At 42.6% G+C, this 12,730-nt stretch overlaps 1 protein-coding gene across 1 annotated transcript; it reads left to right on the top strand.

The window, feature by feature from the left end:
* Nucleotides 1-3,396: 3,396 nt before the first annotated feature.
* Nucleotides 3,397-4,859, top strand: LOC108651271 (BPTI/Kunitz domain-containing protein 5). Its single transcript, XM_018100826.3, has 2 exons — nucleotides 3,397-3,701; nucleotides 4,533-4,859. The coding sequence occupies exons 1-2, from the start codon at nucleotides 3,575-3,577 to the stop codon at nucleotides 4,718-4,720; spliced, it is 315 nt and encodes a 104-aa protein (XP_017956315.1). The 5' UTR covers nucleotides 3,397-3,574; the 3' UTR covers nucleotides 4,721-4,859.
* The last annotated feature ends 7,871 nt before the right edge of the window (nucleotides 4,860-12,730 follow it).

Genomic DNA, 12,730 nt, shown 5'->3' with positions numbered 1-12,730 from the left:
ATTACAATAAAACCTAATGGCCTCACAAGCAACAGCCAACAGCCAATGGCCAACAGCGAACGGCGACCAACTAAGGGGCCAAGGAAAAGAAAGTCATTTGGTAGCGGCTGCCAAACGAGTGTGCAGACAAATGGCAGACACGTTCCAGCCATCACGGGCCTGAACGGAGCCAGACTGGGCCCAGGCCCGGGCCCGGGCCCGGGCAGACAATCAAAATCCATTTGAGTCGGAAATGAGTGAAATCAACATCACACGGACTGTCCTCAGCGTTCAAGTCATACATAACTCGCAATGGGCCAGCAATGGATTTGCTTTTGCCTTTGCCTTTGCCAAATGTCAATGCTTTAAAATGTGCTGTGTGCAGTGTACACTCTGCTACATGGATGGGGCGAGTGATGGGCACATTCGATTTTCGTTCACAGCGCATTCCTCTACAGCTTCTTTGGCATGCAAGCGAAATATGTTTTGTTATTAAATTGTTGTTGGGCCGCAGCCACAGTCAGCCGGAGTCAGCCGGAGTCCGCACGGCACGCGGTCTCTTCGACGCATAATAATTTTCTGGCTGAGAGCTTCGAGCGGGTAGCCACCGGATCTTTCAGTGCTGCACAAGGACACAATCGAGCGAGCTAGCAGCGCTTAGCCTGTCGCAAGAGGCGACCATAAACTGAATTCCGAAAAGCAAAACTGGAATTTTTATTGCAAATTGTAAAATTTTTACTTAAACACTGCCAAGCCAGAGCCACCAACCTGCTGGGGCCCGCCTCGACTATCGACCTCTCGATTGTTGTGCGGCAATGTGGACAGATTTCATTGTCACTATGCCAATGTGCCGTAAGAAACTGCCCGCCATTCAGCTGTTCCGATTCATTGAGATCGATATTAGGCAGTTGCAACATATCGATGGGCTCACACAGCTCCGGAGCAGGAGCCGGGCCCAGAGCTCCAAATGAAGCGCTTAATTTCGACTTATTTTGTTTTGTAAAACATTGCCCAGCCTGGCAACAGACCTAATCCTTGGAACTTACATATTTTACATTGTGAATCGACTTAAGCATGGGGGGAGGGGGAAGAGCAACTCTTTTTGGGTAGCTATGGAAATGTCGAACTGCTGAACAAAGGCCGGAAGTGAATCATTCAAATGTTTCATTTCCTCAATTTGCGGACAAGTCAAGCAGCGCGCTGAGGGCGACTTTAAGTCAAACAGATTCGTCAAGGAAAACGGAACAAAAATAAGCAGAGCAAAGAAATGTAATAAAACATAACCGACGTTAAAAGGAAATGTTGAGGAATTTAAGGTAGAATTTGCAAGAATTCGCAAGAATTTGCAGTATTTGGTTAATGACAAACGACCAGAAGCTGCCCCAGTTTAAGCCCATTACTTTATGGCCCCGCATTGCGAGTGTCGTCAGCGTAAAGGCTGTCGAGTATTCGAAAGGTATGGCGGCTTTGGCACTGCCACTGGCTCTGGCTCTGAGTCTGGCTTTGGCATCGCCATCGGCATCGGCTCTCGGCACGTTCAAGTGCAGCCATTAAATAACTTTTGGTCCAGTGCGTTTAGAAGTCCGTCAAAATTAAATACGAAAAATCAGAAAATCACCAAATTGTCAAAACAAGTGGAAAATCACAAATTACGGCATTACATTACGTGGCGGACTATAGGAAATGCTGAAGTCAACGGACGCTTTTATATATATATATTTTTTTTTTCTTATGTTGTTTTTCTTTCTTTTCATATATACCCTGTTGGCGGAGTGCTAAGGAGTATGCTAAGTAAAATATTTATATGAAGTTTGCATTGGAGAGAAATTAATTCTCGCTGTGGGCTCGGGAATCGTTACCAACATGTAAAAGTTTTCATAAATATTATGTAAATTGCCGGCGAAACAAGCCGAGCAAAACACATAAAAAATAATATCGAGCGAACATACAATATCTCGCATACCCTGAACAGAGTATACTACAGTCAAGAGGTGGTTCGACTGAGAAAACATCCTTGCGCTTGTTTATTTTGTTATTTTTGCTTCTTTTATATGCTTTTGGTTCTTTTTTCCGCTAAATCATATCGTTTGAGTGTGAGCCGCATTTAAGTACGTATTGATTTACTGCCGCTGATACATCACGTATACGCCACCGGTTCGTCCTTTGACTAACTAATCACGGGCAGTGCGCTCAAAAGTCTGGCGCCGCGCGCCGCTGCTGCTGCGGCCAGCTTTGACAGGTTGGCAACTTGAAAGCTCTTCCAGTTGACTGGTTCTGTATACCTGGCACGTTAAGACTTCCGTTTTGGAGGTCGTTGTTTCCCCTTGCTTGCGCTTGCTGTAATTTCGATGATTCCCCAACTACAGCTGAGATATCCAATGCGAAGAATGCGCTGAAAGCCGAGCGTCCAATTAAAAAGTCAGTTGACATTTTGCTCAACATTGCCGTGGGGGGCAATGCTCGCAGAGCTGACATACATATGTGTATGTGGGGTAACCCAGCAGCGGGTGAAATTCTCATTAATGTTGCCCTTGCTCATGGCGCATTTTTCCATTAGCACATTTCTTATGCACTGCAGGCCAATTAATCATACGACATGTTGGACCAATTACTCCAACTCAATCTCTTGCGTCAGTCCTTGACGCACTAAAATCTATATATATGTGTCCCCCCATCGATATGAGTTGGCAAATTAAATTTGAAATTAAGATTGATTTGCGCGTTCGCCTCTTGACATCATTCGAAAGTCCCGGCCACTTGTCAATGGGGAGAAATTCTTTTTCGACATTGAAAAATCTAAAACAAATGCCGCCCAATTGTAATTAGAGACAATGGCAGCGAACCCTTAACTGGATCCATGGCCGACCCTTTTGCCTTTCCTTTTCCCTTTTGCAAATTAATTCAAATGCTCGAGCAAAGGAAAGCGAGCGCAGAAATAATTAAAATTAATTATGTGGAATATATTCAATAAGTTGGAAATTATGCAAACGAGCGCAAAGTAAACGCCTGGCGATAACGCTGAGTGCGATTGCCGGACCCCGCCAAATACATTTCTCGACCGAAAATAGCTGCCCCTGCTTAGCTATGATGGATATAAACCGTCGAACACTGGCTGATTGTATAAATGGATGGATGGATGGATGGATGGCTGCATGGATGGCCGAATGGATGAGAGTCTGTATCAGCTGTTGGTCAGTTGGACAATTGTTCAGAGTATTTTCGAAATTTCGAAGTGGAGACAAACAACAAATCTAAATAAAAGAATATTTTGAAAAAAAGAAGAAAAAAACAGAAAAACAAATAGTATTCAGAGAATGGGAACAGCCGCATGCTCGTGCTTTGGGCTTCGGGAACAAATTTTCTTTTTTTTTTTGTCACAATTTCCGGCATTTCGTATATAAGCTAAAAGTATGCCCCGGCCAGCGTTCAGTCTGCTCGGTTCGTTGGACCACGTCGCGTTTGTGTCAAAGTAGCGCAAATTACTTAAAATAAACAACGAAACTATTGGAGCACTCGCCGAGACATTTCGCTCGCTGTTGCCCATTCAATTGCATTTCACTGAGTGCTGCGCGACGTGAAAACAGAAGGAAAAATTATGAATTTGAAAATCAATTTCAGTTTCATATCTCTGGCACTTGTCTGCCTTATATCTGTCCTACTGTTGACTCAGACCGTTGGAATTGAGGCAGCCGGATCCGGAGACGACGCATGCAAGGAGCTCAGTAAGTGAATCAATGCAATGCAGTCCATTACAAAGTATGACATGCATATCAGGAGACAAATAGGCCATTGAAATTACATATATAGTCGGAATATATTATCAACAAAAATCTCATTAGAGCTGCTTTGATCTGGGTTGTGGGGGATTTGATTTAGAGCAGAAAATATTGAAATTAGGCAATAATATAGTATTTTTTATAGTAATTGGTACGACAAATTTTCTGGAAAAGAATTTGTTGTGAGTCATTTATTTCATTTAAATTTAGGCAGTTTTTTTAGCTGAGTTTTCATTTATTTTTTGTTTTTATACAGCAAATACTTTATAAATATTGTATACCTATAAGACCATAAGACATTTATATATACATATAATTTATATATAATTGCTACCTTTGCTGTCAGCTCCAACAATTATTGAAGGAACGAAATAGTTTTGGCCAATTTCGGCAATTCGCTTGAATTTGCAGCCGCTGCTTGACAAACCACTGCCAAAACTGTTTGTTGTCAGTCATATTTGCCATTTGGTGTAGAGATTATTTTCGTTTTTTGCCAGCCGAATTTATGAAATATTTTGTGTGTATGTATGTGTGTATTGTATGCGTAATCCGCTTGTCGTGTCGCGTAACCAAATTGAATAGCAGCAAATGAGGCTATTCGCATGCCGGCACATGGATGGGCGGGTGGCGCAGGGAGTTGGAACTAATTGAAGCAAAGAACTTATGAATAGTTTTAATATGAAATTATGAAATCGATTATCCAATTAGTTGCTTAATTAAACAGCACGCTCTCTCTCTCACACTCTCTCTCTCTCTCTCTCTCCCTTCCGTTTATAGACAATGTTAACTGCTATGTGGGCCGTAACGAGGGCAACTACTGCAACAGTAAGGACCAGACCAAGGCCCTGACCCGCTGGTATTATGACAAGGGAGCCTGTCGACGCTTCACCTACAAAGGCTGCAACGGCAATCGCAATCGATTCTGCACGCAGGAGAGCTGCGAGGCCCGATGTGGCGATCTATAAGTAAAGGAGAGCCGATACACGCGCCGTTTATCGCAATCAATTAGACATTCACTTAGCTCATAAGTTTTCGTATGTATGTGTATATATGTATATCCAAGTGCTGAGCACAAATAGAGGCAAGCCAAGCGAACCAAATGAATTTCTCACCTTTGATCGAGCGCTTAAAAGCCCCGAAATGCCGATGACAAAATAGACAGGCAGTCAAGTGCTTGCTGTAAGCTGTTAGTACAACAACAACAACAACAACATGAAGTGATGCCACTAACACTAAGCGAGTTACGAGAGGGAGAGCAAAAAAGAGAAAGAAATGTGCAAACTGTCAACGCTTTGACGCCTCCTGTATCAAATAACGCCTTCACATGCCCCATGACAGTGTCACCAATGGCCCGCTGACTTTGATTTTGATGCCGATGTCGATGGCGATGCCGCAGGCAATGTGAATGCTAACTTTTAGCCGCGAGCTGTGTGCTTTTAGCGCTGACGCACTACGTTAGAATGCTGGATGTCAGCCGGGCCGTGTCAAGATCACATCAAAGAGCAGACCGTGGCTGGCCATTTGGGGTGCTGATATGTTTACAGCTAATTAAAATACCAATACAACATTATCGCATGCTTGGTAAAGTCATGATTACCATAGCCATTTAACTGTTAATTGCGCCAAGAGCTTTTCGTGTGGGACTAGACAAGCTGAATCGTTATCCTTGAATCATGTTGTCCTTTGACATTTTTTTTTTCCACCTGCCAAGCAAAATATTTCATTGAAAGGGAGCAGGGGGTGGGCAGGGGTGGCTGTCTTTGTCTCTCTGTTTAATGGCTATGCACAAACAACTTTGGCCATCAAATACATAACGACATCAACAGCCGACGCGACGGCTCGACATGCCACTGACGGCAGCACTGTTTAATCTGTTAAAGTGACAAGCGACGAGAACAAACACACACACACACACACACTGAGTCATGCGGTGCTGGCTTTAAATTTACCTGTTACGCACAACAGCGGGATTCGCACACCAACATTGATTGGCAACAGAAAATTCGCCAGCGTTTGGCATTTCGCATGAAATTAGTTAGTTTTAATGAGAAATTCGAGACGTCGCCAAGCACTCAAAGGACGCCTGTCACAAGTGAAAAGGGGCGTGCTAATTGAAAACGTAATACAATTTATAGGTCAAGATCCCCGAGCCACACAAGTGCAGAAGCCAGAGACCAGAAGCCACAAGCCAATCACTTGCGCCCTCTGCATTATTAACCAATACCAAATGGGCCTAATAATCGCTTTAGCCAACATCGACGGCTGGCTATAAATAATGCGCCTCGTCAGCGTGCCGAACGGCCTCAAATGGGAAGCCGAAAATCTGCGGCATAAAAATTCAAAGCGTCAAATCTTGGCGAGCATCAAATGCGTGTAATTTGATTATTTATCACAATTTTTACATTTAACGACCCAATTGAGTTTTATGTGCCCATTGCGCAAACGGAGCTGAAAAGCAAATAAGAAGAAGAAAACTGAAAAAAATTACTTGGCATGCAAATGAATGATTAAGAGATACTCTGGATTGCGCTCTAAAATAAGTGATTGATATGCATATATATATTTTAAAATATTATATAAAAAATTAATCTGAGTAAATAAAATAATAATCAATATTAATAATAGTGAAAATATATTTGTCATATATATTTGCCATATAATAAAAAATAATAAATCATATATATAGATTGACTAGACTTTCCACAAGTTGATCTTGAATTAAGTTTTACTTTGTTATATTTGCGAAAGTAATAAATGATCTTGCATTAAGTTTACGCCAGCAACTTTGATTGGCTTTACGATAAATAGAAAAATTTATTTTCCGATATCTACAAATTGAATAACTAATTGAAGCAGAAAAAGAATTAATGTTTGATTTTCTATATATGAAAGCTTTAATTTGTGCCTGAGTGTGAATAATTATTTAGTCAGTCGAGTATCTAATCTCTGCTGCAATTCGCAACAACAAAACTCAAATCTCCGACCCTGTCTATTTTATAAACAGAGAGTATAGCCAAATAACAAATAACAAAACAAAAAACAAAAATAATACCAAAATCAGAGCATTACCATTGCTGGGCGAATGAGATTGAAGAGAAAGTTTTGCATTTAGGCAGCAACCTGTGGAGGAAGTAAACCATGTTTTGGCATTAATATGCCAAAGGCCAAACAACATGAGCCGCATTTGTCAAAAGCGCTCCCTGGCGACCTCTGACTGAGCTGCACTGCATAACTCCGACGCCGTACTTTTGGTCAATCAAAAAAGTTTTCATGTTGATGAGTCGCATAAACTCAGTGTAGGTGTGTCTGTGTGTGTGTGTGTGTTTGTACTGGTGTATATCTGGCATTCTCTGCCCCACTCCGAAAACAATATTTCTATGGCTGCCGCCGATGCCGAGCGAGGAACAAAGCGCACAAAATTGTGCCATGCAAAACGATTTGCTCAGATGAAAAATGAAAATCTATTTGTAAAACGTTGTTTCTCTTTGGCTTCGGGGCTCACTAATATACTTTGCAAGTAGGTAATGCAATGGGTATATAGGTGGTATCATTTTGTATGATTATAAATTGTTAACTAGATAACTCACAGATTGGTCAGATTGGTGTATAATAAAAACCAATCAGCAGAAAATCGGGTTTCCTTAAAAAATATATGTATATATATTATAAGAAAAAAAAAAACAAAATAATAAGTAAATAAATAAATATAAATAAAATTAAAAAAATAAAATAAGCAGAAAAGCGGTTTGGTTAAGTTCCTTAAAAAATAAAAATAAAAAAAAAAAATAAAAAATAATAATAATAATAATAAAAAAAATAATAAAAATAAATAAATAATAAATAATAAATAAAATAATAAATAAAAAATAATAATAAATAAATAAATATTTTCAAAAAAAATTATAAATATAAAAAAATAAAAAATAAATAGATCAATAAATTAATTAATTAAATATAAAATTATATTTCCCCTTTTTATTTTGCACTTTAATGAATTTTTGTTATATTATCAACTTTACTCTATTTATGCTCATTGAAAATTTAAAGTCTATCATTTTTGTCAACTAAAACATTAGTTTAATAAACAAAATAAATAATAAGGAATATTAAAAGAGTTAAAAGGCTAAATACATGCAAGAAATTAAAGGAATAACCCACTTTGTACTCAAAGCACATAAACCCAATCCATAAATTCTTAATCAAGTTAATTATTAATTGCTACAGCAGAAGTAATTTTATACATAACTGCAAATGCCACAATAGGGTATTTAATCTTTCAACAATAGTTAAGCACTTATTCAGTTTCATTTCATAAAGGCAAACGTACCTCAGTGCGGGTTAAAGCCACGAACCCCTTTTAACTGCAAAGGAATTTGTGAAACGACAAAATTTCTTTTGTTGCCACACACGTATGCTGATTCTGTGAAAGTGTGCCACTGTGCATGTGCATGTGTGTGTGTGTGTGTGTGTGTGTGTGTTTGTGGGTGGTGCGGCCAGAGTTGAGGGCGCGACTGCAGGCACCCCAACAGCTCCCATGTGTTCATATAAATTTTGTGTTTATTCGGGTGCATTTCCACTGCGGCGCACATTCAGCCGCAGCCGCAGCCTCAACCTCAGGAATAGACGCAGTCGCACGCCCTCACGTTGAGTAGCCAACGAACCTTGCACACACACCCACGCAGACCCACACACACCCACGCACAGTGCAGCTAGGCAGGGCTTGGCTGTTGCATGCCCCACTGGCTTTGGGCTTCATTTATGTGGATCAAATAATGTTAGTTTCTCCTGCCCGAGCCGGTTAACCGTACAGCATTTGAGTGCACCGCAAAACAGTAAACACATACACCCACACACACACACACACACAAGCACTCACATATACACACACCTGCAGTTGAAACTATTTTTCCGTTTAAATAATTTTGAGATGCTTCATTGTGGCTGAACCTTGGCTCTGACGCTTGAATTTTTTTTTGTTTTGTTGTAGTTGTCTTAGTTTTTTTACTCTGGGCTTCGGTCAGATTGAATTAAAATTCCGGTGCCAAGTTTTCTTATGGATGAAAAAAGTTGTCACACAATTTATTACTTTCGACTTTGCGACGATTTAAAAAGTTTGCCTTTGCCGTTGCCTTTGCATTTGCAGTGCTGTTTCCCCCGTTTTCCGTTTTCCATTTGCCATTTTCCACTTACCCAAAATCCAACTGCTCGACGCCAGGCACCCCTTTTGGCCAATTTCATTTCTTCCCTGATGCCTTTGTGTTTTCGCACAAATTGGTTTCTGCTTCTGCTTGATTTCGTGCGCCAGCTGAAGTACAGATCTGCCAGGTGCCACACCAGCACACACTTTCCCCTTTTCCTCCCCCCCAAACCGCACACACACTCACACACGCACTCACACTCACACACACAGACAAGTAAGCATTGGCTTTCAAGTCACTTGACTTGTTAAATTCACTTAGCTGATCAGCCGAGCAGCCAACTTACACTTGTTGGCACTCAACCGTCCCTCGCCCCTCGCCCCACTCCATTGGCGGGCATGGGGGCGTGTCTAGTGTCAGTTGTGCTATGGTTGCGTTTGCCACGCTCATATCCCAGCGCGTCGCACTTTATTTGTCTAGCTGAAATTGTGATTTTTGTGCACTAACACCGGCTATCGGTGCGTATACGCAACTAAGCACTGGGACTACTTGCTGGCAATCGAGAGAGAGAGAGAGAGAGAGAGAGCGAGCGAATAAAATGCAGCACACTTTCGAGCATGACAATGTTGCAGCACTCCCATCGACATTGTTTCGCATCCTTGCAGAGCTTACACCGAGAGTCACTTGCAACTGGGATTGTAATGGAAGTGCCACTACTCGAGGCAAGCCTCAAGAGCTGTCAAGTAGATTTACTTGCTGTTGTTGCTATCATTATTGTTGTTGTTGTTGTTGTTGGTATTAGTTTCGCAGCAGCTTGTTGCTGGCATACAAATAAATTAAAATACATATGTATGTATTTATGGAAGGAAAACACACACACACAGACACACAGAGAGAGAGAGAGAGAGAGAGAGAGATAAAGATGCAAACACACTTGAGTCGGATATTAAATTAAATAAAAACCTACATCGAATAATATCAACATGCTATTTCTATTTAAATTTCGAGCCCGGCCCAGGCATAGCTGCACGTTCGAGATAAAAAATATGTATGCAGAAGCAGACGCAGAGAAGTCAGCTAGATGGGAATTAAGAGCTGACAATGACGACCATTGAATACTCTGCCTGAGAGTGTGCCAATTAGTTGTGAATGTATTTGCATGTATGTGTGTCATCCTCTAGCTCCATTGACAGCCCATTGTACTTGCACTTGGCTTAAGGACTGAGTGTCTACTTAATCTAGATATTGTCGAATATTCTTTGGTTTACACTCGTTAAGAATGTGCAAAGGTGTTCATGTGCAGCTACCCAGGGAACTGAAGCTGATGCTGCTGCTGCTGATGTGGGCGTGGCTGGCAAGCATATTGCAGTCGATGTTAAGCAACAGTTCAGACGCAGGCAAATGGAAGCGAGTGTGTTTGTATATGAATGAATGAATGAAAGGCTGATGGTGTGTGTGTGTGTGTGAGTGTCGTCCGTATGTTCGTGTGAGTTAGTGTCAACTCAGGGACATTTAGTAATTCCGCACGCATATCAAGGACAACGTACTCATAAATACCAACGCCAAATGCCGCATAGCAACAACAACAACAACAGCAGCAACGACAACGACACCAGCAATGAAAGCATCAGCAAAAACAACTGCAGGCTTGTCTCTGTGCCACGTTTAAGCTCTAGTCCGTTCGTCTGTCCCTCTGTCCGCCGTCTGTCTGTCAGTCATTCTGTGTTTGTATGTATGGAATTTTTAACTTCATTATCGAGGCAGAGGCTACCATTTGGCGCTACGCATCGCTGCTCAGCCCGCCACCCGCCACCCGCCACCCGCTCGATCGTCCTCGCCCATCATTGTCTCTGGGCGCATTGCTCAACAATTTTTGCACTGCGACCGCCCCATGGCTCATATATTCCGCCAATGCGCAATGGCATGCATACCTAATGCCCAATGATGTGCACGCTGGAGACGACAGCTCAACGTGGCCACCCACTTGAGCTATGATTGTCGTCTGCTCACTCAGGACCAGGCCGGGCCGAGCCCGTCCGAGTCGAGCCCGGCAGGCTTCGCAATCCTAGCTGTCCATTCAGCCATGGCAGTCACTCGGTTGAATTCTGGCACAATTTTAAAGCTGAGGCTGCTCGAAAGGCTTTCTCCTCATTTTCGAGCGCCAGCTGAAGTTGGGCTTTAAACGTTTCACTTGTTTCTGGTTGGCCATAAATTTGGTGGCTGTCCGCCAATGTTTGTTATTTATTTGAGTTAAGCACGTTGCGGCGCGTGGCATTTGGTGCTCGCTCTTGGCCGGCGACAACCTTTAAATGACATGCCACGCCCAGTTGAGCCGCCGACCGCCTTGGGCGCGCCCAAGCCTTGCCGCACAGCTGTCAGCATTCAAGCGCACCGAAAAGGCACCCGGGCGACACAGCGAATGTGGGCAACACGCGATTTATAGCGCACCTAAGTGAAAGTCTGTACGTTTTGTTTAGCACATGGCGCGAGGCACGCCAATTGTATGTGGAGCACGTTTTGTGGTGCTCCAAAATTTATTGGTTCTATCTGTTGGCGCGTATGTCAATGCCGGGCTCAATTGCACCACAGTTGGCGTATGTGTGATAATTTTGTTCTTCCTGAATGGCTGTCCTGTTAAAAGTGAAATTTAATTAATTATGTGCCGTCGCGCCGCCTGTGCGCAGCTAGCGAAAACATTTCGCTCTGTGCGCCGTAGTGTATGCAATGATTTATTGCTGCGCCTAGCCGAGCTCCTGGCTGGCTGGTAACTCCCCCTCCCCCCGATCCAGCGCTCACTCTCACGTCCGTATCTCTGACTGTCTGTAGCTGTGGCTCTTGCTTGGCTTCGCCTCTGCAATTTTGACGGGCAGCTTCAAAAGCGCAACATGAGAATTTATTTGGCGCGCATTTGTCTTGCCACAGCAGCACACCACTCACATGCACTCACAGCGGCACTCAGACTCAGACACCCACATTCACACTCACATTCACATTCACATTCACATGGTGGTGTTATTAATAGTTCTGCCGCTGCCTGCAATATCCTGTCAAATTAATTTCAATTTAATTAAATTCTCCTTTTTTTCGCTGCTGTTGTTGTTGTTGCTTTTCCTGTTTTGTTCGCGCTGAAATAAGCTAAGCAAAATAAATGAAAATTTCTGTCAAATAAATGTTAAAAAATTGACTCATTGTGGCGCATTCGATGGTGGAATGAATCCGCTGTGCACAAGTGTGCCCCCCTCTTCCCTCTCTCTCTCTCTGTCTCCCTCGATTGTTGTTGTGTGTGGCTAAGCGAGAGGCAGCAGCAAGTGGAGGGAATCACAGCTGCAGAAATATTTGCAAGCATTTGTTTCTCACCCCATGTGGACGTGCGTGTGTGTGTGTGTGTGTGTATGTGTGTATGTGTGTGTATGTGTATACAGCAAATACTGAAAATTCTCACACTTGGCACTAAAGTCATTTTTCGCAGCAAACGCTGATGCTCCACGCCCCAGACCTTCTCCTCCTCCGCCCCCTCAGCCATTTGCCATTGAAATAGTTGAACGTGTGGTGTTGTTGTTGTTGTTGTTGTTGTTGTTGTTGCGACTCGGTTGCAACTCCAGCCCCAAATAGCGCTTCGAAAATACGCTCATTTATCAATATGTCCGTTGTTGTATAACTATTAATGCCAGAGCGCCCACCCCTTTCGCGTCGTCATGCCACGCACGTGTCGGCAGCCCAAACTTAACGCCAAACTTAGAAAACGTCAAATGCGTTTGAACTAATTTCGAGCAATTCATTTTCATCTTCGTGCATGCATCTTGCTGCCAACTGTCGTGCTTGGAAATTAATGCGAAA

This window comes from Drosophila navojoa, chromosome 2, assembly GCF_054131105.1.
Source record: "Drosophila navojoa isolate 15081-1374.11 chromosome 2, UAZ_NAV_1.0, whole genome shotgun sequence".
NCBI classification, from domain to species: Eukaryota; Metazoa; Arthropoda; class Insecta; order Diptera; family Drosophilidae; genus Drosophila; species Drosophila navojoa.
The sequence above is the reverse complement of the archived record's forward strand: the minus strand, read 5'-3'. Positions and strand labels throughout refer to the sequence as shown.